At 38.5% G+C, this 25,801-nt stretch overlaps 1 protein-coding gene across 1 annotated transcript in view; it reads right to left on the bottom strand.

Annotated features, from left to right (window-relative positions):
• GPR149 (G protein-coupled receptor 149) overlaps positions 1-14,658 on the bottom strand; it is a 65,869-nt gene extending 51,211 nt beyond the window's left edge. The window contains exons 1-3 of the mRNA XM_072792212.1: positions 13,061-14,658; positions 11,932-12,124; positions 6,539-6,996 (exon numbers count right to left, since the gene is read on the bottom strand). Of these exons, the coding sequence (XP_072648313.1) occupies positions 6,539-6,996; positions 11,932-12,124; positions 13,061-14,023 (1,614 nt within the window). The 5' untranslated portion in view covers positions 14,024-14,658. The remainder of the gene's footprint in view (positions 1-6,538; positions 6,997-11,931; positions 12,125-13,060) is intronic.
• Between the last annotated feature and the right edge of the window lie 11,143 nt (positions 14,659-25,801).

The raw sequence follows: 25,801 nt of genomic DNA, 5'->3' as shown, positions 1-25,801 counted from the left end.
TATTCCAGAAACAAACTAGCCAGTAGTCTAAAAGCATCAGTCATAAAAGACAAGATTGAAGAACTGCTACGGGTTAGAAGAGACTGAGGAATCATAGCAACTGATGCACTATGAGATCTGGAATTAGATTCTGGACCAAAAAGAAGATATAAGCAAGACAACTGGCAAAATTGAAATAAGGTCTATGAATTAATTGCTAATTTCCTGATAATTACATTATTGTCAAATACCATGTTAACATTAGTGGAAGCCAAATGGAGGATATATTAAAACTCTCTGTACCCCATGATCCTCTGTTTTGTTTCTTAAATTTCACATATGCATGAGATCATATGATAATTGTCTTTCTTTGATTGACTTATTTCACTTAGTATATAATACCCTCTAGTTCCATCCATAGGGGAAGAGAGGAAAAAATAAAACAAGACAAAGCCAGAGAGGGAGACAAACCATGAGACTCTTCATCCTATGAAACAAACTAGGGGTCCCTGGAGGAAAGGAGGAAGGGGGAGGGGGTAACTGGGTGATGAACATTAAGGAGGACACATGATGTAATGAGCACTTGGTATTCTATAAGACTGATGAATCCCTGACCTCTACCTCTAAAACCAATAATACATTATATGTTCATTAATTGAACTTAAATAAAGTTTTTAAATGTAAAAAAAAAGAGGAACTTTCTGTACCATTTTTGAAGCTATTTTGTAAGTCTAAAATTAGTTCACACTAAAAAGTTTAAAAAGTATAGTGACTTTCCAGGCATTTGCATTCAAGGAAGGGAAACTATTCAGTAGGAGGTTATAGAAGAGATTTGAGCCGTAACTGGGAAGCTCCAATACGTAGCCTTTTAAGGTCTCCTTAAACCATGAGGCGTTTTTGAGAATGTCAACAAAATTCTTAGTTTAAAAGGTGAATTATAAGATTCCACACAAGCTTTGATCCAATGGTAGCCCCCTTGAATTTTGAGAAAGTCAACAATTAAACTTAGCTGAGTTTTACTTCAGTTCAGCAAATGATACATGTTGTGAGGATTACAAATTTGTTATGAAATATTTGAAGTGGTTTTACAACAAAACCCCCTTAGCTTCCACTTTCAAGACTTTAAATACTTGAGAATGAATTTGCATTCATGGATGAGCTTTCAGCTGCACTGCAAACAGCCATTCTAAACTATACTAGATAATCTCAGAAAGTGCTTGAACAATTTAAAGCAGGTGGAAATTATACTCTTATGCAAAGAAAGGCATGCATATATGTATATGCATATGCATGCTTTTGCAGCCTGATCCTGTTTTTGTCAAAAATAAAAATATATGCATGGGGAAGAGCCTGAAGTTTTATATGATAAAATGTAAACAGTAGTTAACTTCGGGTGGTTGGAATTGGGTGTTTTTTTCTTTGCTTATCAGCAATTTCTAAATTTCCTACAATAATTATATTACTTTGTCATTACAAAACAATAAAGGTTATAAATGTTTTTTTTTTTTTTTAAGAAAGCAATGTAACAGTGAGTAATGGACTAACTGCTCTAACAAATGGATGTAGCTAAATATAAACTATCTATACTCCAGAGAATTATTTGTGTTACTTGAGGCTACAAATAGAAGGTGATAAGTGAATTTTTCTCCTTTGGTCACTTCAGTTAAAAATGTGAAAAACTACTCAGAGAACAGGTTTAAGCATTTGCAGTTATTAAGTTAACAGTGTCACAGGAAACACTAATATTTTTTATGCCTGATTTAATTTTTTAATTTTTTTTTTTTAATGAAAAGAGAAAATGGGAATGCCTGGGTGCCTCAGTGCCTCAGACGCCTAAGCGCCTGTTCTCGGCTTGGGGCCTGATCCTGGAGTCTCGGGATCGAGTCCCTCATTGGGCTCCCTACATGGAGCCTGCTTCTCCCTCTGCCTGTGTCTCTGCCTCTCTCTCTCTCTCTGTGTCTCTCATGAATGAATAAATACTTTAAAAAAAGAGAAAAGAGAAGATGCACTGTTTTTAGGAGAGGTAGGCCCCTCACTTATCCAGATACCACTTTCTGTGGTTTCAGTTACCTGCAGTCAACCACAGTCCAAAAGCAGATAATCCTTCTGAGATACCATCAGAAGGTTAGTGGTAGCCTAACGCTGCATCACAAAGCCTATGTCACTCAACTCACTTCATCTCATCATGTCGCATTTCATCATCTCACATCATCACAGGAAGATATTTTGAAATTGAGAGTGACCAAATTCTTATAACTTTGATTACAATATATTATTGTAATTTTTCTATTTTTGGTTATTATTAATCTCTTACTGTGCCTAACTGATAAATTAGACTGTATCTAGGTATGTTTGTATAGGAAAAAATATAGTATTTGTAGAGTTCAGTGCTATCTGCAGTTTCAGGCAACCACTGGGGGTCTTGGAACACATTGCCCACAGATAGAGGGACCCTACTGTATTGGAGTATTTTCTTCCAGTCTTATTTTACTTTATGAGGCATATAGTAAATGGAAAGAATTGATTTTGCCCTTCCCTTTAAACTAGTATTTATCTCCTAGTGATTGGATGCTAATGCAGCTGCTTAAATTTTGATGTTCATTTGAACCAACGGGGGCAGGGGGATTCTGATTCTGTAGGTCTGGGTTGGGACTTTTTATTTTTACCATAATCAGCTAGGGTTTTGTCAGAAATGCAGAATCTTGGAACCCATCTCAGATTTACTCAGTCATGATCTATATTTTAACAAGATCTCCATTTGACTTATTTGCACATTAAAATTTGAGAAGCTCTAATTTAAAGAACCCAGAATAATCTAGTTTGACTTGGTTTCCACAGTTCTTTATGAAAATTATTTAAAGAAATAATAATATTTAAAAGTTATAGGAACCAAAGTTGCTGTGTCACTCTGATAGAAAACACAACTTTGATTTGTAAAACTATTTTTAGACAGTTAAAACATTTTCCTTAACATGAGAGTAAAATTTCTTTGATGCTCAGGTGACTTTAAAGTTAGTTCTTGTTTGTTTATCCATCCTTATGCTAAGTGGTTTGTGTAGCTAATTCAAATGTAATCACTTCCCCCTGCTTGGCCTCTCATTTGAGAATGATTGTTACAGACTCTATTTTCCTGTATTTTCCTGGCATAGTGGATGACTATTCATCTTTCAGATGCTTTGATGAATGGATTAAAAAGGGGATGGAGTGACATAGTTACAGCACATCTTTGTTTCTGATTTTTTATAATAAAAGAGTTTCTAGAGCTTTAAGACAACATATTAAAAGAAAAGAAAATGGCTTTTCTTGATGGGCTTTGTTTTAGAAGAGAAAATTAGAGTGATTACCCACAAGCCACCAAATTATTTCGTATGCCAAATGTCCTTTATTCACAGATGAAAAAAAACTTTTAGGTTCTGGAAAATAACTGTTTCTTTTCAGGAACAGTCAAATCATGGCTACCAGAGTAAAACTTTGTAACTGAAGAGCTCTGACATTTCTAACTATTTTTTAATGAATACATTTTTTAAGATTTTATTTATTAATTCATGAGAGACACACAGAGAGAGAGGCAGAGACACAGGCAGAGGGGGAAGCAGGCTCCATGCAGGGAGCCCAACGTGGGACTCGATTCCAGGACCCCAGGATCACACCCTGGGCTGAAGCCAGCGCCAAACCACTGAGCCACCTGGGCTGTCCTGTAATGAACATTTTAATAGCAAACTTCTTGGGACTCTACCTACTAGGGATCCAAAAAGAAGTAATTGTATGGTTAAATTTAACACTGAATTTTAGTTTTACAAGCACTTCCCACTCTGATACATTTTAGTAGATCACAATTAAACCTGCTGAAGCCATTCTACTACTGCCATCTTCTTTACACCTTAACCTTACCTAATGCTTTCACTCCTTCCAGGATTTTCAACAAAATACAATGAGAATTCGTTTACTAACATAAACTCTAATAAAAAATTAAGCAACATGTATTGTCAAAAGAAAATAAGGATCAAAAAAAAAAAAAAAGAAAATAAGGATCACTAAATAGATTTTAAATCAAACTTGCTTTTTTTAAGCCTAAGAACAAAGAACACACTATAAATTGTACAACAATTAAATACAAACTGATAGATTGAGCCTAAATATTTAAAGTACAGCCATGGGAAATCAAAAGAGATAGTATTTTTATAAACTTACTGCAGTGTCTACTGCAGTGTAATGTACCACTTTAAGATACATAGAGCAGAGAAGTTGGAGGAAAAGGATGATGACATGAAAGTGCTAAGTCACCGTCTACTCCCATGAAGTATCTGCTGGTGAAGAATAGGTGGCCGGTTAAAACCTGTCTTTGGTCATGGAAAAGTTATCAGAAGCTTTTAAGCCCTAAATGTATTTGGGTTACATGTTAACCTTAAAGTCCAGAGGCAGTTTTGCCAAAGGCAAGTCATGTCAATAACATCAGCCTATAATTTAAGGATTTCTTACTGCTGCTTGAAAATTTATTATAGTATTTCATTTAATTTCAGTCCCCAAAATATAGATTTTTATCTTTCCTGAATTTTCTCTATTTTATCACCAATCATTTTTTTTATAACCACCATTTTAGGTCAGTTTTCTGAACTACTTGTTCTTTGCAGATGTTAAAATATTAATACTTCAGCAAATCGTTATAGTTGAAAGGTGTCGATTGATACTTGATCTGGTTTGATCAAAATTTAGTTCTTTCTATATATCATTTATTTTTTTTATTTATAGAGGTTTGTGGGTAAGTTGTATTTCATTATGCTCAAGGTACAGTATATTATTGTGTAAAGTGTCTGATCCTTTCACAAGTTTCTAGGGTAGTTAATTGATTATACTCTCCAAACTATAATCAATACTTTTAAATGAGGACTATATTTCTGATATTTTAATAATAATCTCCAATGTTTTAACAAAATACATTAAAAAATGGAGTCATTTAAAGTAATGTCGAGTGGGGAAAAAACCAAATCCCAGAAGATTAGGTACAGTATGATGCCATCTTTAGAAAGCTCAAAATAAGCAAAACTAAATAATATGCTGTGTTAGAAATGCATTCACTTGTGATAAAACAATAAAATAAAAAAGCATGAGCAAGATTCAGGATAACCGTAATCCCTAAGGGGTAAGCATGGGGATGGGATAGAGGAGTAGCACACCAAGGTAGTTGCAAGTTATTGGTGTGTGTACATCATGGACACACACACACAAAACATTTCATCATGAGTATTACTTAACAATTCTTAAGTGCAAGAAAACCAGGAGGTTTATATTATTCAGGAACAAATTGATAATGAGACTGTAAGGATTTTCCTCTTAGCTGGGGTACCATTTTGTTCTAAAAATACTGAGCATTGTGTCCAGTCAATAATACATTTTCATATTATCTTGTAATTTGTGGCAAATATTTAGTGATGTTTTTCTGAAATACCTAATCACTAAATTGTATGAATAATTATTTTTAATAATATATTTTGTATATTTTGTTTTATTGTCCAACTTACTTTTTAAACGATATTAAGAGTAGGACTAGTAGCTTTAATTATCACTGAGAATAAAGGAAATCTCAGAGTACTCTGCCCATATTCATACTTGGTGTTATATGGTCATATTTTGGTCAATAAATGTAGTATTCTTTGCACATATTTTTGGAATTATGACTTTGTTTTGACAAGTGGACTTTGATTTCAATTGAATCTGGCAGAAAACAGCTCATCTTTCTAGTAAATCAGTGGTGTGGGAAGCCAAAGCAATTTTAATTACCAGATATGAGATTTTGGAGTAAAGAACAATCTCATATCAATATTACACTACAGTTTCAATAAAATAAGAAGTATCTCTCATCATTCTAGGCAGGCTGAAACCTAGGAGAAAATGGGATGAAATTAAGGTGCAAATTCTTTTCAGTTTTATAAAACATAAAGCCATTCTTCTATCCTTAAAGGGATAGGACATTTAGCAGAGCTTGCAAGGGCTCACTTGGATATATTCTGGAACAGATCTTTATTTTTTTCCCCCTGTTGAATACTGGAGGGACTAGTTCTAGCAAGACTAATAGGCAAGCTATCTAGTATAGTTGCAGCAGGACTACCCTCCTCACCACTAGCTGTATAAATATTTTCCTTTATGGTAAAAAAGAAAACTTCCCTTGGGCACTTGTGAAATACTTTTTTTTTGGGTGGAAGAGGGAAAAATAAAGCATGCAAGTTAACTAACTTGAAACAAGTTCTGAGAGGCTAGTCTGAATTTTGACAGATTACTTGAGGTTAAACTAGAAAGCTCTAACCTTCTCAAGAGCCTGGTTAGCTCTGCCAATCCCAAAATATACAGATTTTGACTGGAAATGTAGAACTTAAAAAATTTAAAAGTCCCTCCAAAGAATACCTTGAAATAAAATTTAATATTATGGAACTTAAAGCAAGTGAAATTAACCTTAGACTTGATTGAATGAAATAAACAACTGATCATTGTTTTTTTTTTTTTTTCATGCCTATCGTATTTGGTCTCATTTTTAATTTGACAGAAAGAACAGCCTTTACTGTACCTGACGAGGAGTTCTTTCTGACTTACTCCTACACCATTCCCAGTCTGAAAGGTCTGGTTTCTGACTCTCCTCATGAGAAAGTCTTCTTTCTGGCCCTTCCAGAAAGGTGGTTTCTTCATAGTTAGCATCATGTCCCGTTTTTTCAGAAAGCAATGGATCAACGCTCTTCTCACCGTGGCAATCCTGCTCAGCTTCGGTCATGTCAGTATTGGTACATTTGTTGATCCCTTTTAGTATGGAGCTGTCCCGGGAGGGTGCAGTGCTGATTTCCACTTTTATGGCATTGAAGATGCTGTGAGTGTCTCTCTGAGAGTCTTTTGCAGTTTTGCATTCAGAATTCATGAGATTGTGATAGGATACAGAATTTTCATCATCATCATAGTAATCTTCATGTGCTATTTTATAAATCCCATAACTCCGTTGGAATGATAGATTGAATTCAAAGCCTCTCCTCTTGGCTACGTAAAAGCAAAAGGAAAGTCCTGTGGTTAGGAAGGTAGCTATAAACAATAATTGGGTGTACATAGTGAATAAGAATAAGAAAGTGCATCCAAACTGATTACTATGAATTTAAAAACTACCTTCATTTCCTGCCAATTATGCAAAGTAATTAAATCTTATAAATCCAAGGTGTCATCACTCTGGGCCTAAATTTTCTCACTTGCACAATGACGGGCTTAAAATATTTACAATTCCAAGAATGCTGCAGTTTTCAGAGAAGTTTTAATGAACAATAATTTAACCATAAATTAGGAAATTCTCACATATATTTAGTTTTAACTTTCTCAGTTTACCAATTATCTATATATTTCTTTATTTGGTGATAAAAGATATTGTTTATAAACTACTTTGTTGGAAATTGTTGAGGTCTTAATATTATATAAGTTATTCAGCTGACAATATCACCAACAGAAATGACTGTGTTAAATATTTTGATGTATGACACTTCCATTTATATGTTTATAAATGCATACATTAAAAATTAGAAAATGCCACAATATGGTTTTTAAACTTTTTAAAATAGCATATGTATTTCTGATACAAATAAATTTGTAATAAGTTGTAAAAAATAATGAATAGATTTATATTTTTGTGATCTAAAGCACTTTACAGCATGTCTCTAAACCTGATTAATACAAGGTGAATTTAGCAGGAGTGCATAAAACTCTTTATGGTTTAAACCAAGCGAAATGTAATGCTATTCTAGTAAAGTACTACTAGTTAGTAGATATGGTACAAATTCTTAGTAGAATAACAAGTGAGAATGTGACAGAAAATGACACAATTTTTATGTGTGAATGTAATAAAATATTGGATCATTTTATGTATTAAGGTGGTAGACAAAATGCAATTTAATGTTTTGGTTTTCATCTTTCAAAATATGGCTCATTTCAAAGTATTTTTCTTCTTAGATAGCTGTCATATACCAGACATTTAGCTATCCTTGGTGGAAAAATCTATGAAAAACTATAAAATTCTATGGGAACAACAGAAAAAATTTGATTCATTTTACAATATATCCTAGTGCCATTCACATGCTGATTCTATTACTAAAATTTTCCCACTACTGAAGATTTACAAAGCAATTCCACTAAGTGATAATAGAACTTAGAGGTAGCATTCATTATTTGAGTGTTTAAAACATTCATTGTTTGAGCCACAACACAAACAAGAATTTCTGTCCAAAGAAAATGGAAAAGTAGAAACATAGTTAATATTTTAAAATATACTTTTATGTATAGTTCTACTTACTTTTTTTTCTACTAATATGTCCAGTAAAATTAAATTGGGATTTTTAACTTACTTCAACAGTGTGAAAGTTGAAGGAACTAAAAGGATGTATTAATTATGGATGGGTTTCCCTTTTCTCTAAAAAAGATACAAAGTGGCAAATCGTCAATTCAAAGACAGTAGGCAAACAAAAACACATATATCCCACCTTTAACATATAACAATAAAATTGATGTTTCCAACTATGTACCTTATTAGCTGTATGTTATAATTATGAAATATGTAAAGCAAAAGTGAGTAATGTTTTCGAAGTAGTGTGCATACTGTCAATGGGGAATCTCCATGTCATGAAGTGGAAGAGGTAGTTTGAGTTAGGCTCTGAGGGGGGAGCGCAATTATGACGCACACCATGCAGAAGCAGGAAACTCCAGGGCTAAGTTATGCACATGGTCTTGTCGTTTAATGGGCAACAACCCTACATAAGAAAAGGCTTATTGATTCTGTTTTACGGTTGAGAAAACTGAGGCTGGTAGAAGAAACCTACTTAAGATTACTTAACTGGTAAAGGGTTTTGAATTTAAAAGCCAACTGATTCTAGAATTGGAGTTACCAACCTGTATGTGAAATTGTTTTACTGCTAATTAGACGCATGGGAGAACTAAAGGTAAATTTCTGACTAAGGTAATTAATGGAGATAATAGGTCATAACAGTGTAACAGTTGACAATGTTTGACTAATAACTTACCAGAAACTTAAGGACTGTCAGAACACAATCAGGATCTTTTGAAGTCTATACTATACTATACTTTTAAAAAAAATGTAATCTTGTATTTGTTCTGAAGGCTAAACCCTGGACCAAACATGAATCAGCTTTAGTCTTTTGCTTTTAACCATATCTTGCTAATTGCATTTTTAGACATAAGTAATTATATCAGCTTACAAAAATAAATAATTCTTCAGAATGATACCTAGCAGACACTTTGATTTTGTTTAAAATAAAATAAAGACTGAATACCTGTTTAACTGTTTAATTAAAAAAGGAAACAGCATTTCATGTAAACAAAATGATTGTGAAAGCCACATCTATCCCATATGTCTTCCACCTGAGACCTCTGTGTTAAAATCATTTTTTTAACACCTTTGTTTTGAGACATTAGTAATACAGGCTTATGTTAGAAACAGGAGAGAATTATTAATCTGCAAAGTATTTCCCATTACTGACATGCATTTTCTTTTGATTGCATGTCTCTCCATTTCCATTCACTAAAGCTGAAATGTAGAATTATATTTACATCTGCAAAATGAACCTATAGCAGATATTAATTAGGAAGCTTCCTTGCTTCTGGAGTTCACTGACAAAGAATGTAAAAGGGGGAATCTTAGTTTGTTAAGGAGAAAGAGCTGAAATGTAAAACTGGAGCCATATTCCCAAAGAATCAAGGCATTTGGTTAGGCACTTGCCTATTTGAGGATGATCATTTTTGGGATTTTGCAATTTTGTTCTCGTGTCATCCTAGCAATAGGAAAATATATGATGGGTTCTCAGACAATGAAAACATATCATTCTTGTTCTCAGAATTTCCCTGTGGGGAGACCTGGGATCATAAAAGAGAATGGAACCATTTGGACCACAGGCATTTTAGAGTAATGTTTCTCACAATGTTCGATTCTTAAAGCTATGTGTCTTTGTATAAACCTACACGTTTCAGGGAATTTATTCCTTGAAATTTTAAACAGAAATAAGAGGGATGGTAAATTTGGAGGAAGATATTATTTTGCTCTTGAAAAGGCATGGTTTTATTTTCAAACATCGTATATTAATGTAATGATTGATTGTTCCAGCCTGCCGTAGGCTCTTCTGTCTTGTGCAGTACAAGATTGAATTACTTCCTAGGCCATTTGCGGTGATAGGTCTCTTGCGTTGTTTTGTTTTCAGCTCTGATATAGGTGTCCCTTACTTCTTAAAATGACTCCCTATGTCACTTCCCTAAGACTTTTCATTTTCTCTGACATTGGACTTTCATCGTCTCTCTCACAACTTTAAATACTATAAGACAATGCTGGTTCACTAATGTAGTAGTCAAATGTTAACATTTGATAGAATGTTAGAACTTCCAGGCTTGTAAATGATTTTTATGTATGTTCGATGGGGCTCAATGGGATTTATTACTAATTTTCTGTGTCACTGTTGCTCCAGATATTAATCTCCAGAATCACATACTTGTTATATAAGTTCCATAGTTATTTTATTTTAAAGACCTAGATGAATTTGGCAACTATTAATAAAAAAAAAAAAGCTTTACAGTGTCCTTAAAACTAAAGAAATCTTCTGGTCACTTGAAAAGTTATCTAGACATATTACATTTTAAATGTAACCAATACAAAAAAAAAAAAAAAAAAAAAAAAAAAAAAAAAAAAAAAAAAAAAAATAAATGTAACCAATACATGGAAAATGACCAGTTCATGATTAATTGATGTTTATAAAATAACCCTGTTGTAGAATTGATTGCAGAATATACTTTAATATTCTCCACTTTCTGTATCTCTGAAATAGTCTGAGATGAACTATTTTGTTTACCTTTCTTTTCTCTCTGTTAAAGAGTGATATATTTGCTTATTCTGACCAAAGGATAATAAATGGAACAGTAATTCAGCAAACATTCATGCATTTTTAGGTTTATTAAATGGTAGACCATCCTATCTTTTGTCTGGAATGACAAACGAATATCCTTTTTCTTCCTGGCACAGTCAAAATAAAGGGTCATTCCTCAACTGTTCCTGCCTCAGTATGAGAACATCACACTCTAGAGAGTTTCATAATTGACCCCACTCCCATTCTACGTATACTCTTTAGAACATAATTTTTGTTGTTGTTTGTTTGTAATTAGCATGGCTATATTCATACATGAACATACATAGACAAATCTGTCACATTTTCCCTTCTTGAAACTGAGAATTTTTTTGTGTTTTCTGAAAGCAGAGCCATACACTTACAAAAGTTACTTTCTTTTTGTCTTTTTTTTTTCCTTCAGATTTTAAGTAATCTCTCTACCCTCCATGTGGGGCTCATATTCAAGATCCTGAGATCAAGAGTCATGTGCTCTACCAACTGGGCCAGCCAGATGCCCTTTAAAATTTTTGAACTGTTTTGAGGCACTCTCCTTTGAAAACTTTCTAAAAACCCTGGAAGAATACGAGAAGGAAAAGAATAAAAATTCTGTACCATTAAAAAATAATAATGGGCTGTCAGATAATGTGTTTTTAACACCTCAAAGAGTTAATCTCTTTTCAGATGCAGGCTTCTCATATGTAGACTTGGGAAAGGAATCTATTTTCTTCTCTGGGCTAAGAACTAAGGTGGATGGATATGACTCCTAAGGGCCTTGTTGACTTCATGCTGTGCTGAATAAATTCTTTCTTTTCTTCCCCCAAAATAATTATTCGATGTCCTAGCACTTTACAGAGTTGTTTTAAACCTGCCTCCTTTAAAACTTATCTCCGCACTGTGCTAAGAATTGTTTCACATTATAATTTCTTGACTTTACCATTTCCATCTGTCCTTGGATTCGTCATTCACTACTCAGACAACTTCTCAACAGCCCACTTTTCTGTGTTTGACTGTATGCTTATTGCTCCCAACCTCCACACTGTCAAGGACTTACTTTTTTCCCCATCCGATGCCACTGTATAGGCGTCCTGCTTACAGTTGATGATGCAGCCACAGGGCAAGTGGGTCCAGCGTTTGGACAAGACAAACACTGGGGTTACAGTGGTGGCCAGCAGGGTTAGTAGAAAGCTGAGCGTCTCGAAGGGAGGGCTCTGAAACCCCAGCACGTGCTGAACCATCATGTGAATCTGCAAAGGCAAAGAGCTTCAGACCTATCCCAGGATAAAATTTTCCACTTTGCCAAGTCTTTCCCCCAAGCATGCTGCCCCAGCCCTCTTCTCCAGGCTCCCTTCCTGCTTGAGAGCCAGAAGCTCTGTTTTGGTGGTGGACCACTGGGATCCCTTGGGATGAGGCCGGATGATTTAGACCACAGGATGGTTTCTGCCCTCTGGGTGCCAGGTCTGTGCCCCCTGCTGCCTCAGGTCTCTTCAGGGAAGCACACTTTACAATGCTGGGGACACTACGAGGAAAAGAGGCAGACGAACTGGACACCTGCACCCGGTCCTCCAGATGGCCTTTGTCACATCCCTGGGCCCTCACCTCCCCCCTCCCCGTCCCCAGCCTGCTTGTCACAGCAGGGCGCCACCTCCCCACACCAATACTGGGCTCCCTCCTGAAGGCTTGAACAGAAACCCCTGTTTGGTCCCTGTCTTCTGTTTCTACTTCAGATCACGCCTCTCCAATCTCTCCCCCTTGCTGAGGATGGGCGGCGTCCTTACTCGGCAGGAATGGAGTGGAGAAAAAGGCAGGACCGGGGTGGGTGGGGAACGACTTTTACTACCTCCCTTCTTTTCTGAATATTCCCAGCTATTGCCAGAAGAGAGGAGAACACCCCCGGCCACCACCGGGATGGATGGGGGGAAGACTGTGTCCCGCGCCCCGAAGCGCTCCCTGCCTCCCCCCCCCCCCACACCACCACCACGACCCCTCCCCAGTTTGGAAGCGAGAAGCCTTAGGCGCAAGGAGGAGCTGCCTTCCTGCAGGTGCGTCTCCAAGGGCGAGCGAGCGAGCCGCAGGTGCAAGCGGACGGGGCTGCGCGCCTCGTGGGCCTCTCGCGTCCCGGGCCCGGCCCGACCCGCTGCCCCGGCGCACGCCCCCGCGCGCCGCAGCGGCTGCACCTTTACCATCATGGGCAGCCAGAGGAGGGCTTTGGTCAGCGCTAGGATCAGGGAGAAGCGCTTCTGCGCCACGCTCGCGGGGAAGCTCCCGGCGCCGCAGGGGGCCCCCCGGCTCGCGCGCCCGCAGGCTCCGGGCAGCGGCCCCCGCCCCGGCCGTGCCCCCGGCGCCGCGTGGGGGCCCTGGGAGCGCGCCCCGGGGCGCCGCGGCGCCGAGCCCGCAGCATCCTCCGCGCACCGGCCCGGAGGGGTCCCGGGCGTGGAGGCTCCGCGGGAGATGTGCTGGTAGCTGGCGTGCAGCCGGGGCGGCTCCTCCGAGCACAGCAGCTGGTGGGTGAGCGGCACCGAGAGGCCGGCGAGCAGTGCGAAGGCCGAAGTGTACACGACGAAGAGCAGCAGCACGTAGGAGCTGGAGCAGTCGGCCCCGCAGCCCCAGGGCGTGCGCACGAAGGCGCCCCAGCCGCACAGCGGGAGCGCGGACAGCCCCAGGCTGGCGGCCCACACCGTCAGCACCACGGCCAGCACCTGGCCGCACCTGCGGGAGGCCGCCCCGCCCCCCGCCGCCCCGTGCACCGAGTAGAAGTTGTAGGACACCAGGAGCGTCGCCTTCAAGTTGCTCGAGAGGCCCTGGCACAGGTACAGCAGGGCAGAGGTGGCACACAGAGGCCGAGAGTACGCAGGGACCTCGCTCGGCCACTGCAAGACCATGAAGATGGTCACCGACAGGACGCCCAGGAGGTCGTCCCCGGACCAGGAAGCCACAAGCATGGACACGACCGTCCGGGTCTGCATCCTCAGCAGGGACACCAGCGAGTAGATGCTGCCCGCCAGGGCCGCGAGAGTCATTAGGCATGTCAGGCAGAAGAGATAGATATTCAGAGTCCCTGGCAGACTTAAAAGGTCCGTCGAATCACCACCTCCTTTCCACAGGCTAGAGTCGTTTGCTGACAAGTTACTGGAAGATCCAGACATTGTCTTGGGCTAATAGTCAATCCCCCCTTTCAGCGGGTCTGTGACTATTGTCAGAAGAAGGCATGATTGTCCGTTGCAAATCAGATCTCATTCTCCCCTACCAAGTTCCCCTCTAGATGTTGCCCCGTCAGTCCAGCAGAAAATGATCACGCGTGTCTCCTTTAGATCAGACTCAACCCGTATTTAAAAAACTGAGTTCCGTGTAAAGCATTCAGCAAGAAACTTTTCGACACTCCGATTAAAAACAAGCAAGCCAGAAACTTGCTCCCGAAACCATTAAGTTTCTGGCATAAAAGGAAAAAACACAAAAACAAAACAAAAAACAACAACAACAAAAAAACCTCCTCGGGTAGACTGAAAAACAATGATGTCTGGCTCCTTTTGTGTCCTTCTTATGGAGCAAAGCAGCTTGTAGCTTGAGGTAATCAAACTCTATTCACTTTTTTAAGAGCAGGAAGGCGATGCATTTGGTTCCAGAGCTGGATTCAAAGGCTGGGAGATTATCAGGTAGGTTTCAGCTTTGCAGGTTCAGAGAGAGACACGTGCAAAAAGGAGAGAGACAGAGAGAGAGAGAGAGAGACTGAGACTGAGCACAGCTCCCCGTCGAACCGCTGTGTTCTTCAATCAGCCTGTGATCCTCGGAGCTGCAGGAAGGAGGAGTCAACTCCAAGCAGGAGAGAAGCAGGAACAAAAGGGAGGGGAGTTCAGTGTATGAGCAAAATGATGTACATCTTCTCAGCCTGCCTCATGCAAGGCAAGAAACAATGTCCTTGCTGAGCCTTCCTTTGTGGTTTTGACATATAAAACTAGCCCAGATACTGGCTCAGACTTGATGTGAATGATAAATACCATCTTTGAGAGGTCCAAGCTACTACGCTAAGAGATTTTCATTTTATTCTTATCTAGACCTCTCTGATTCATAATGCTTCAGAGGAAGAATAGCCTCAGAGCCAGTTTTAAAAGAATAGAATGTACCAGCTTTGTTTTTTTAAAAAAATATATATATTATACTTAATGTCACAATGGTCTTCATTACACTAAAGGAATTTTTGCAGAATCTTCGGGCAGAGCCATCCATACTAGCTTCAGGCATGTAACTATTTTCTATCAATGTCGTCCGGTAAGCAAGCTGCCATTTGAATAACTCATGTTTTCTAGCTGATAAAGTCCGATGACTGTGTGTAGGGTGTAAAGGCCGATGACCCCACAAAAGCATTTTTGACCAGAGTATTTGCAGTGGGGCATACAGTAACTGCATCTCTGACCTCACCAAAAACTTGTCAGCTTTGCAAGATGAGTGACTTAGCAAAGAAGTTGCAGCAACAGTGGTTCTGTTAGCGGAGTCGGGTATTTGAGCCCGACCACTGAAAGGAGGCCAGACCCAAAACCAAAGGCAGAGGAGAGGCTTAATTGGGGCCACAGCTTCAGCTGAAGGGTGACACACCATCAATCTAGCCTCCCCGAGGTCCTAGAGAGGCCCTTATATAGAAAGTCCCCTCTCAAGTAGTGTCCCCAACCAATATACTAAGGAGGGAAAGGAAGAAAAATAAGGGCCTCCTCCCGATTGGTTGGAGGAGACTCATCCCGATTGGTTGATACTGGCAGGCAACTCAGACAGCTAGTCAGTGTTTTTTGGAGCCTGGGGCGGGGAGGGAGGCTCTGTTTTTAAATCTGGCTTGGATGCGGATCCGCATCCCAGTTTTGCTCTCTAAGAGAAACAGTTTAACAACAATAGCCAACAGAAAGCGCCCCAAGTGCATAATGCTTTTCCCTTAGGGCTTGATCCCCAACTGTCTCAGTTCAGCTCAGGGATCTCCCTGAACGCTTTAGGGTAGCATTCCTCCTTGGCTGGCCTGGAGAGCTGAGGGTTCCCCACCCCTCACTCACCCCCACCCTCCCTGTACAGAGCTGGGGTCCGAAGGAAAGCAGGGAAGGAGAAGCTGATATGGTAATGACCTAAGTGGATGGACGTGGTGATAGAACTCTGATCATTCCTTTTATTTTAGAGGTAACTGGAGCTATGAATTAAACCTGAATCTGCTCATGTGGGAAGTGACGGTGTTCGCCGTTGCCCCCCAGACCCTCAGTAAACACAGTAGGCACTTTGCTTACCTTCACATGTTGTTTTATGTCCCCTTCTCTCGGCAAACAGAAACAAAACCCGCCTGTTGCAGCTAGCTGAGCACTCCAGTCCTCCCTACTGATATGTTATAGGCCCTGCAGTGCAGGTCTTGCAGTTAGAAGAGTCTGGGGATAACTTCATGTTAAAATAACGTGGCTTCAGAAAGCACAAAATGATAAGCAGGACTTTTCTTTTTAAAATCCTTTTCAAAGTTCTGCATATGCTCTTCTGTGTCTTTTTCTGAGACCTATTCCTCCCTCCTGTCAGCAAAAATACTACTTTCTTTTTTTTTTAAAGATTTTATTATTTATTCATGATAATACACAGAGAGGAGACAGAGAGAAAGAGGCAGAGGCACAGGCAGAGGGAGAAGCAGGCTCCATGCAGGGAGTCCGACGTGGGACTCGATCCCGGGGTCTCCAGGGTCACGCCCTGGGATGAAGGCAGGCGCTAAACCGCTGAGCCACCCGGGCTGCCCAAAATACTACTTTTCAGTGTGGCATTTAATCTTGGATTTTCTGTTGAGTTGGACAATAAGTATGACCATTAAAATACAAAGAGTAGAAATTGACAATAGCTGTTGCAGTACCGTTTGAGGCCTGGAGACATTTCCTCTATCATTACCATCAGTTTGGGGTTTTCCATTCAATACAAATTTGAAAAAGAGGCACCTAACCACCCTGTCGCCCTGGTCTCTAGAATATGACAGAAGAGGCAAGAATGTTAGCACACCCGCAAAGGTTGGAGGTAGAATGGCAGCCAGTATGGAGCTAGGAACGATAGCTGAATGTGGACCTCACACCCTGCCGTTGCTGGCTGTGTAATCTGGGGCAAAAATCACTATACCTCCTCTCCTGTTTCCATGTCTGTTTCCACATCTATAAAATAAGGGAGCTCGACTGAAGTATCTTTAGGTCCTTTCAAGTTCTAAAATTAGATGATACAATTTTAAAGCCAGGTTAACTTTATCTCAATTTTCTTTTCTACCTACTTCACAATAATCAATATCGTCATAAAAGGAGGAAGCCTAAAGACCTGATGCTTGGATTCGCCATCCCTGCCCTTGCCATCGTGGAATGGAGGCCCTTACTAATATGAAGATGGTGTAAGAGTCAGGCAGCCTGGAATGTTGGGCAGACTGGAGGACTGGAGGACTGTGGCTGCCCTGGAGAGCCGAGGGAACCAGTATAGGCCTTGTATGAGTGCGAAGTAAAATTTATTGTGTGAGTCAGCTGATTTGGGGTATTGATTTTTTACTAGGATATAATGCCTCATCCTAATATGGTTAGGTATACTCTTGCCCCCACACAGTTAGGAAGTGGTGGAGTCGGATTTAAAAATCATAATCTGGCTTTGCATTCTGACCCACTACAGACATACATTTTTGAATTAGCCCCTCTTAGCATCTCATGCTTGTGAATACTTCCAATGGATATTATTATCATAGACTTGTTTCTCAGAAAGAACGTTTGAAGTGTTTCATTTTTCAGAATGTTGATTTATTAACAACATTCTACCAAGCTTTATGTTTTATAATATATATTATAAATGCATATATTATATACATGCATTTCTTGAACCTTGTAAGCCCTCCCCTGAGTCATGATCTCATGTTCTTTACAATATCCTCTGGAGTTTAAAAAAAAAAATTAAAAACTCACTCAATACTTTTCAAATAGCCAGTATAACTTTTAGTAGGCTGGAAAGAAAGTTCTAAGAGGTTCCTTTGTGCCTTAAAAAAATTTACTCCGTTCCTATGAGTAAACCTCCTTCCCCTGCCTCACTTACAATAAAGCCTTAGTCTTCAATTATTTAAAATTCTGTCTTCAGGGCATCTGGGTTGCTCAGTGGTTAAGCATCTGCCATCAGCTCAGGGTGTGATCCTGGGGTCCTGGGATTGAGTCCTGCATTGGGCTCCCTGCATAGAGGTTTAGGTACTTACAGCAAGTATCCAGATTAATTAATTAATCAATTAAGCATTGGACTCTTGGTTTTGGCTCAGGTCATGATCTTATGGATCATGAGATGGAGCAGGGACGTCTCCCTCACCACCCCCTACCCCCACCCCAGCTCTGCCTTGGGCCCTGCATTCAGCCGAGGAGTCTGCTTGAGATTCCTTCCCTCTGCCCCTCCCCCCACTCACTCTTGTACTCTCTCTCTCTAAAATAAATAAAGCTTTAAAAATATATACAAATAATATTTGACTACTCTACACGTGGTAACTATAAACCTTCATTCATTCGCTCCACATCTATTTGATGTCTAAAGGTCAGTGTGCATTATGTTTTCTGCCCTTGTGAAGCTTATGATCCAGTCATTTTTCATACTATCTTCTTCCTTAGATTGCCTTCTGCTTAACCTTTCATTCTGAGAGATTCAATACAATAAATATTTAATGGCTAGGATTAGAATGTGCTTCTGTACAACAAACTGAACAAGCCTTAAATTAGTAATGCAGGAAGTAATGCAGGGGAACCCCTGTACCTCGTTACCCTGTAGTCGATTTGAGCTGCATGGTCTCAATTTCAAATGCTGAAATTGTTCCAACATTTCGGTATCTCAAGGATAGAATAATATCCTGAGCTAAGTACTATCACTATGAGTGATATACAAAAGAATTCTGATATTAACTTTTAGTTTTTTTTCAATAGGGAGTAGATGAAAATGTATAAGCAGCCATGAGGTTAGTTCTTGGTTCTGGTCTGGTCCGGATTTCTTTTCATCTTGAATTAGTTACTGTTATTCTGATCCTCAATTTTTATGTGACCACCCCTCCCCTTCCCCTGCCACCATTACTCCTGTTCCACACTAGTGTGTGCTGGGACATTGCTTCCTTATTCCTTATTAGACTTTCTTAGTATTTTCAGAAACTTTTCAGTCTCTGTATCTATAAATGCTCAAGGTTTTCTTTAAGTACCTAAACTTCATTGACCGTGTTCTCAAAAATGGTTGCTCTTTACAGTCCTTCGTGAAATGAATGCCACTCATTTCCTTAGGAATGGCTCCTCTGTGCTCAGTACTGTGGCTTTGCTTTCTCACCTGAGCACTCTGCCCTGTAGGAGCATCATTGTCTTGCCTTGAGATGATATCTGTGGCACGGTAATGGGAAATATATTTTATCTTGTATTTCTTGGCAGGAAGGGTATTTTCCTTACTGATGTCTCAGGTTACTTCATTAAGTAAAGAGAATGATTTTGAAAGATTTCTTGGTTTATTTTAAAGGTTGGCAAGCTAGGGTCTGCCTTTATAAGTAAAGTTTTAAGGGCCTATAACAACACCCATTCATTTAAGTCTTCCTGTGCTTACTTTTAAGCTACAACAACAGAGTTGAGCCCTGAGTAATTGTGACAGAGACTGTGCAGTCCATAAAGTCCACTGTGCAGAAATACGTATATCTGGCCTTTTACAGAAAAAAATTGTCAATACTTGGTTTATCTAAAAGAGCATTTTAATGCAAACTAATCTCAAATTGGTAAAATGTTTAGTTCATTTGTGAGAGCATATCCATATCTTGTGTATTCTAATATACATAATATATACGATATTATATAATAAATTATATATTTATATGTAATTAGTAATAATAATAACAATGGCTAACATTTATATAGTTCTTAAATGTGCTGGACATTCTTCAGAGTTATTTACATATATTCATCAATTTCACAATTCTCTGATGTATTAGTTTTAGCACCATTTTCCAGACATAGGAAGTGATTCATAGAGAATAAATAACCCACCTGAAGTCACACTGCTGGTAAGTGAAAGGGTTAGTTTTTGAACGCTGGTAAACCAGAGACAGAACCCTGACTTACAGAGGCAGGACTGTAGGTGCTTTATTTTTCTGCCTTATTCTCTAGATTTCTTCCTTCAACAAACATCCTGTGAGCTCCAATAAATCAGAAGGATTGCTGGGAAGAGAACATCCTGAGGCAACATTTCTGAGGTCCTAACTCAGTAAATAGAATAATGCAGATGGCCTCCTGTTGTTTCTTTTCATTTAGTATCATTGAGCTCCAAGGGTTTTAAAGAAATTATTTCAGTAACTCTTACTTCCCAAAGGAGTAGTGAAGTTTTATCCAAACTCTACAACTGAGGAGTCAGAGCATGCAAGCAAAATCACGTATTCAAGATGTTACTCTAATTCAGTGACTGAAATAAAAATCGACCTTCTTTCTTTTCCTCATCTGTCATTTTCGAAAAGACAGAGGTGTCTCTGGGCTGTTTCTGGGTGTAATCGAATGGAAAGTTTATTTATGAAGGACATATAAAATCTTGAATGAAAGACAGTCATGATATGGGCTTAAAAATAATAATCCTACAGAGGTGAAAAGTGGTATCGATTCCCTGGTCACTGTGGTTGAGAAGCTGGAATCCAACAACCTGGATGTGATTTCTAACTCTCATCAGGCTTGTTTTGAATCTTTCAACAAGCCACTTAATCTTGTCTGTGGCTCAGCTCCTCTATCTTCATAGACAGAATATAATACTTATCCTGAAGAACTTTAAAGGTTCAGATGAAAAGCATCATAAGAGCTTAGAATAAATAATGATGAGTCTCTGGTATGCTTATCTTCATAACTGACAGTTATCTTCAAAACATCACCAGCTCTGGGCTCTCTGGTAGATGACAATGAAGGGGAAACAGTTGTGATGAGGCATTTACCTCCTTCCTTTCCTTCCATATCCAATACATGGTCAGAACCAACAGACACTCTGCATGTTATACCATTTCCCATTTGATGCTCAAATTAAAATGTGCAATGAAGAGACACCTGGGTGGCTCAGTGGTTGAGCGTCTGTCTTTGGCTCAGGTCATGATCCCGGGATCCTGCGATCGAGTCCCACATCAGGTTCCCATCAAGAAGCCTGCTTCTCCCTCTGCCTGTGTCTTTGCCTCTCTCTGTGTCTCTCATGATTAAATAAATAAAATCTTAAAAAAAAAAGAAATAAAATAAAATGTGCAAAGAAAAGAGGGTAGAGGGCTGCCCGGTGGCTCAGTGGTTTAGTGCCACCTTTAGCCCAGGGCCTGATCCTGGAGACCCGGGATTGAGTCCCACGTCAGGCTCCCTGCATGGAGCCTGCTTCTCCTTCTGCCTGTGTCTGTGCCTCTCTCTCCCTCTCTCTCTGTGCGTCTCTCATGAATAAATAAATAAAATATTTAAAAAAAGAAAAGAGGGAAGAAAAAAGGAGTGTGTGTGTGAGGGAGTGGGGTGGGGATTATAGTAGACCTGAGGTATCTAGGCTGATACATTGGGGTCCTGGTGATGGCAGGTATTGGGGTTGGAGGAATATGGCCAACCTAGCAAGCTCAGGGGTCGGAGATACAGACAAATTGATAGACATAGATTCTATATTTTAAAATTTATTTGTTCATCATCCTTTCGAGATGAAACCCATTAAATCAGACTTGAAAATGGATTAGATACAATTGTGAAGGGATGGCAGAAAAACAAAACAAAACAAAAGAAAGCTATGCTCTCACTGTACAAAAGTTAATTCCATTAGCAGTTTCTTGTGTTCACACAAATGGAATATATACATATGTAGTCACTTACATCTCTGGTGTTTTTTTTTCGTGGATCAAACCACCTTGGAGATCACTTCATATCAGTGTCTCATTCCTACTACATAACTGTTTTGTTTTTGACTATATGAATGAGCTCTAATTAATTAGTTTCTTATTGAAGAATATGTAAGTTTTCTTTCCAGATTGTTTTGCTCTAAAAATAATATTGAATGAACACCCTTGTACATATATCAAAGCAAAGCATCTTTTTATAAGTACATCTACAAGGTAAATTCCTAACACTGGAATTGCTGGGACAAAGTCACTTTAAATTTTGACAGATTTGACTATGTGCCTACCAAGAAGTTGCACCAATAACAGTTTCATAACCCAAATATTATATAGATCACCTGTTTTTCTCACATTCTCACCAGTACTGAGCATTATGAAAAAAAAATTTTTTTGGTCAGTGTGCTAGGTTAAAAATTATGGATTTATAAGTGCCTGTTGTGTATAAAGGAAATACATTTATATGGTCAGATATTTGTTCTGAATTTGTCAATTACATTTGATCTCGTTTATATTAATTTTTATTTTTTTTAAAGATTATTTTATTTAGGTTACTGAACTTGGAAGATTATTCATTAATGAGAAAGAGCTCAAGGAAAAAGAAGGGGACTGGGTCATATAGAGGCGAGTAAACAATGGAACTACTGATAAAGTTGAAAGTAGTGTTATCCAGAAAAATGCCAGAATATGGTGGCCTGTTGTATTTAATCATTTGCAGAACATAAAGGGTGGGAATTTCTCAACCATTACTGTTTTCTTGGAACAAAGGGCTCAGATAAAGTTCAACATTGTCGTGTTCCCCTTTTGTTCAAAATAAATTTTGTCGCTGAACAACTTAGAGGTAATCAAAGACTTCATGAGTGGAGAGAAGCAGGATCTAAGAAATCATCTCTTGTCTCTGAAGGGTACTTGTTAATCTATTTATATATTTTTAAAGAAGTTTTTACTTTGAAGGTGAATTATTAATATTTTCATTTGTGTCAGAAAATACATGAAAAGTATTTTTGAAGTATTTTTATTTTATTTAAAATAAATTTTGTCATTTTTTGTACTAGTATGGAAGCACTTTTTGCATTTATATTTTTACTTGTTGAATATATTTGGGACAAGGATTTAGGAAGGGATTCTGCTTGATTTTTATTTCCCAGGTAACTCCAGTTGATCCAACATAGTTTTATATAATTTATCTTTTCCCAACGTGTTTGATATGACACCTTTAATATACAGATATAATTTCCCATATGAATTATATCTATTATATCTTTTTTCTTTTTAAAAAATTTTATTTATTTACTCAGGAGAGATACACAGAGAGAGAGAGAGAGGCAGAGGGAGAAGCAGGCTCCATGCAGGAAGGCCGACATGGGACTCGATCCCGGGTCTCCAGGATCACGCCCTGGGCTGAAGGCCGCGCTAAACTGCTGAACCACCCGGGCCACCCTTACATCTTTTTCTATCCTCCATTCACAGATTATTTCCTGTTGATTTCTTTCCAATAAAATAATATTTTTAAATAAATTCCATTGAAGTATAACATGCATATGAAAAGTGTGCAAATAATAAAAATCAAATCAATAAATTTTCACGAAGTAAGCTCCCCTATGTAAATAGCACCTAGATGAAGAAATACTGCACCAAAATGTCAGAGCCCCCGTGTCCCTTCCAGTTGCTACTCTCCCCTACCCTAAGAGTCAACAATGTTCTGATTTTTAACCTATTATTATAGACTAGTTTTCCTTGAAGAGATAAAGTATGCACTCTTCTGTATCTAGTTTCATTTGCTCAACATCACGTTTGTGAAATTTACCCATGTTTTTAAATATAGTGGTTCTTTCTCTCTGGTGTATAATACTTTATGAATATCACATAATTTATCAATTCCAACATAGATGGACATTAGTGTTGTTGTCAGTTTGGGGCTATTATAAACAAACACTTGCAGATTTTACCCTATTTGCAAGGTAATAAGTTAGGTTGCTAGAGTTTCATGGCAATATACAGGGGATTCCTGGTTCAGAAATAAAGAATTTTATTACTCACAACAGTAGCAGAATATCAGTATTTTCTTGTGCCAGCTTCCCAAGCCCAAATTTCCACAGATTAACATGCAGAAGGCCAAATGACCACCTGCACACACAATAGAGATTGTGTTACAGGGGAGAAACCCTGAACTAGCTTAGGAAATACAAATAGTTTATTATGGTCAGTGAGTATGCCTGCCCTTCACTCTGGAGGGAGACACTCTTTTGTTTTGTGTTGTTTTGTTTTTTTCCAAGGCTATAAGCAAACCTGCCTTTTACTTTGAATACAGACATCACTACAAAGAGGATATAGAAAGGCATTCAATTCTCTGCTCGTAAGACATGCAGAAACATGAGATATGCATGGATAATTGTCTCCCAGTAAGAACAGAACAAGTATACCCATACCCACTATTACCATTACAGTTCAACATATTGCTAAGGGTCCTAACCACTGTAATGAGGAAAAGAAAATGAGTTTGGAAGGAATGGAAGTTAAGAAAGAAAATTAGTATTATGTGCAAATGATATGATCATAAACCTGGGAAGCAAAAGAACTTACAGACAAATTATTACAACTAAAAAGAGAATTTGGGGTGCCTGGGTGGCTCAGTTGGTTAAGTACCTTTGGCTCAGGTCATGATCTCAGGGTCCTGGGATCAGCAGCATGGAGGTCTTGCTCAGTGGAGAGTCTACTTCTCCTCCTTCTCTCAAATAAATAAAATCATAAAGAAAGAATTCATTTGTTGTTCAAGAGATCAATTTTTAAAAATCAATAGCACTAACCAACTAGAAAATGTAATAAAATACTTATTTTCATAATTTCAGCACTTGAAGCACTAAAAAACATGAAATGTCTGAGGAATTAATTTAACCATGAACATTCAAGCCCTACTTAGGAAAACCTTTTTAACAAAAGTCTAAGGAAGATGATTTAAATAAATGGAGAGATTTCTGTGATTCTGTATAAAGTTACATTATTACAATGATATAATTTTTTTTCTAAATTTATCCATACAATGCATTTCTGATCAAAATTCTAGTGGACTTTTTTTGAAGAACTCAATAAACAATTTAAAACTTATTTGGAAGAATAGAGGTCCATGAATAGCTAAGTCAGCATTATAAAAGAGAAATAATACATACAATGAAGCCATTGCTCTAAAAGTGGTGTGATATTAGGACAAGAACACATGAACTACCAATGCAGTAGAACAGGGAGTTCAGAGACAGACCTGTGGATATCTGACAACATATTTTACAAACATGTTCCCATGAAGGACAAACTATAGTAGATGATGTCTTACTTTATGGAAAAAAATTTAAATAGATCCTGACCATGTACCACATTTAAAGGTGATTTGGGGTAAATGAAAGACTTAAATGTAAAAGGCAAACTACTAAGATCTTTTGTAATCCAGAGCAGTGAAGGTTTTACTAATTTTTAAAAAAGATTTTATTTATTTATTCATGAGAGACACAGAAAGAATGAGGCAGAGACACAAGCAGAGGGAGAAGCAGGCTCCATGCAGGAAGCCTGATGAGGAACTCAATCCAGGGACTCTGGGATCACGCCTTGAGCTGAAGGCAGACGCTCAACCGCTGAGCTACCCAGGCATCCCAAGGTTTTACTAATTAAAGCTGAAAACATATGACTCAAAAAGGAAAAACATTGATGATACTTTTTACATTTAAATTAAGAAATATTTCTGCTTAAAAAAACCAAATACCATGGACAAGGTTTATAAGAGATCACAAAAGGAAAGAATATTTTTATAATTACTAAAACCAAAGAAAAACAAAAGATGAGTAATGTCTATTAAAAGTAGTAGCTTCATCTGTAACTGGCTAATTTCACATAGCATAATGTCCCTAAAATTCATTCATATCACCACATATTGGTGAATTTCCTTTTTTTTAAGGCCAAATAATAGCCCCTTGTATATTATAGGGGCTATTATTTTTTAAAAAGATTTTTTATTTATCTATGTGATAGTGAGATAGAGCAGGAGTTGCAGGGTGGAGGCGGGGGGCGGCGGGGAAGGAGATGCCAATTC

Source organism: Canis lupus, chromosome 22 (assembly GCF_048164855.1).
Source record: "Canis lupus baileyi chromosome 22, mCanLup2.hap1, whole genome shotgun sequence".
NCBI lineage: Eukaryota > Metazoa > Chordata > Mammalia > Carnivora > Canidae > Canis > Canis lupus.
The sequence above is the reverse complement of the archived record's forward strand: the minus strand, read 5'-3'. Positions and strand labels throughout refer to the sequence as shown.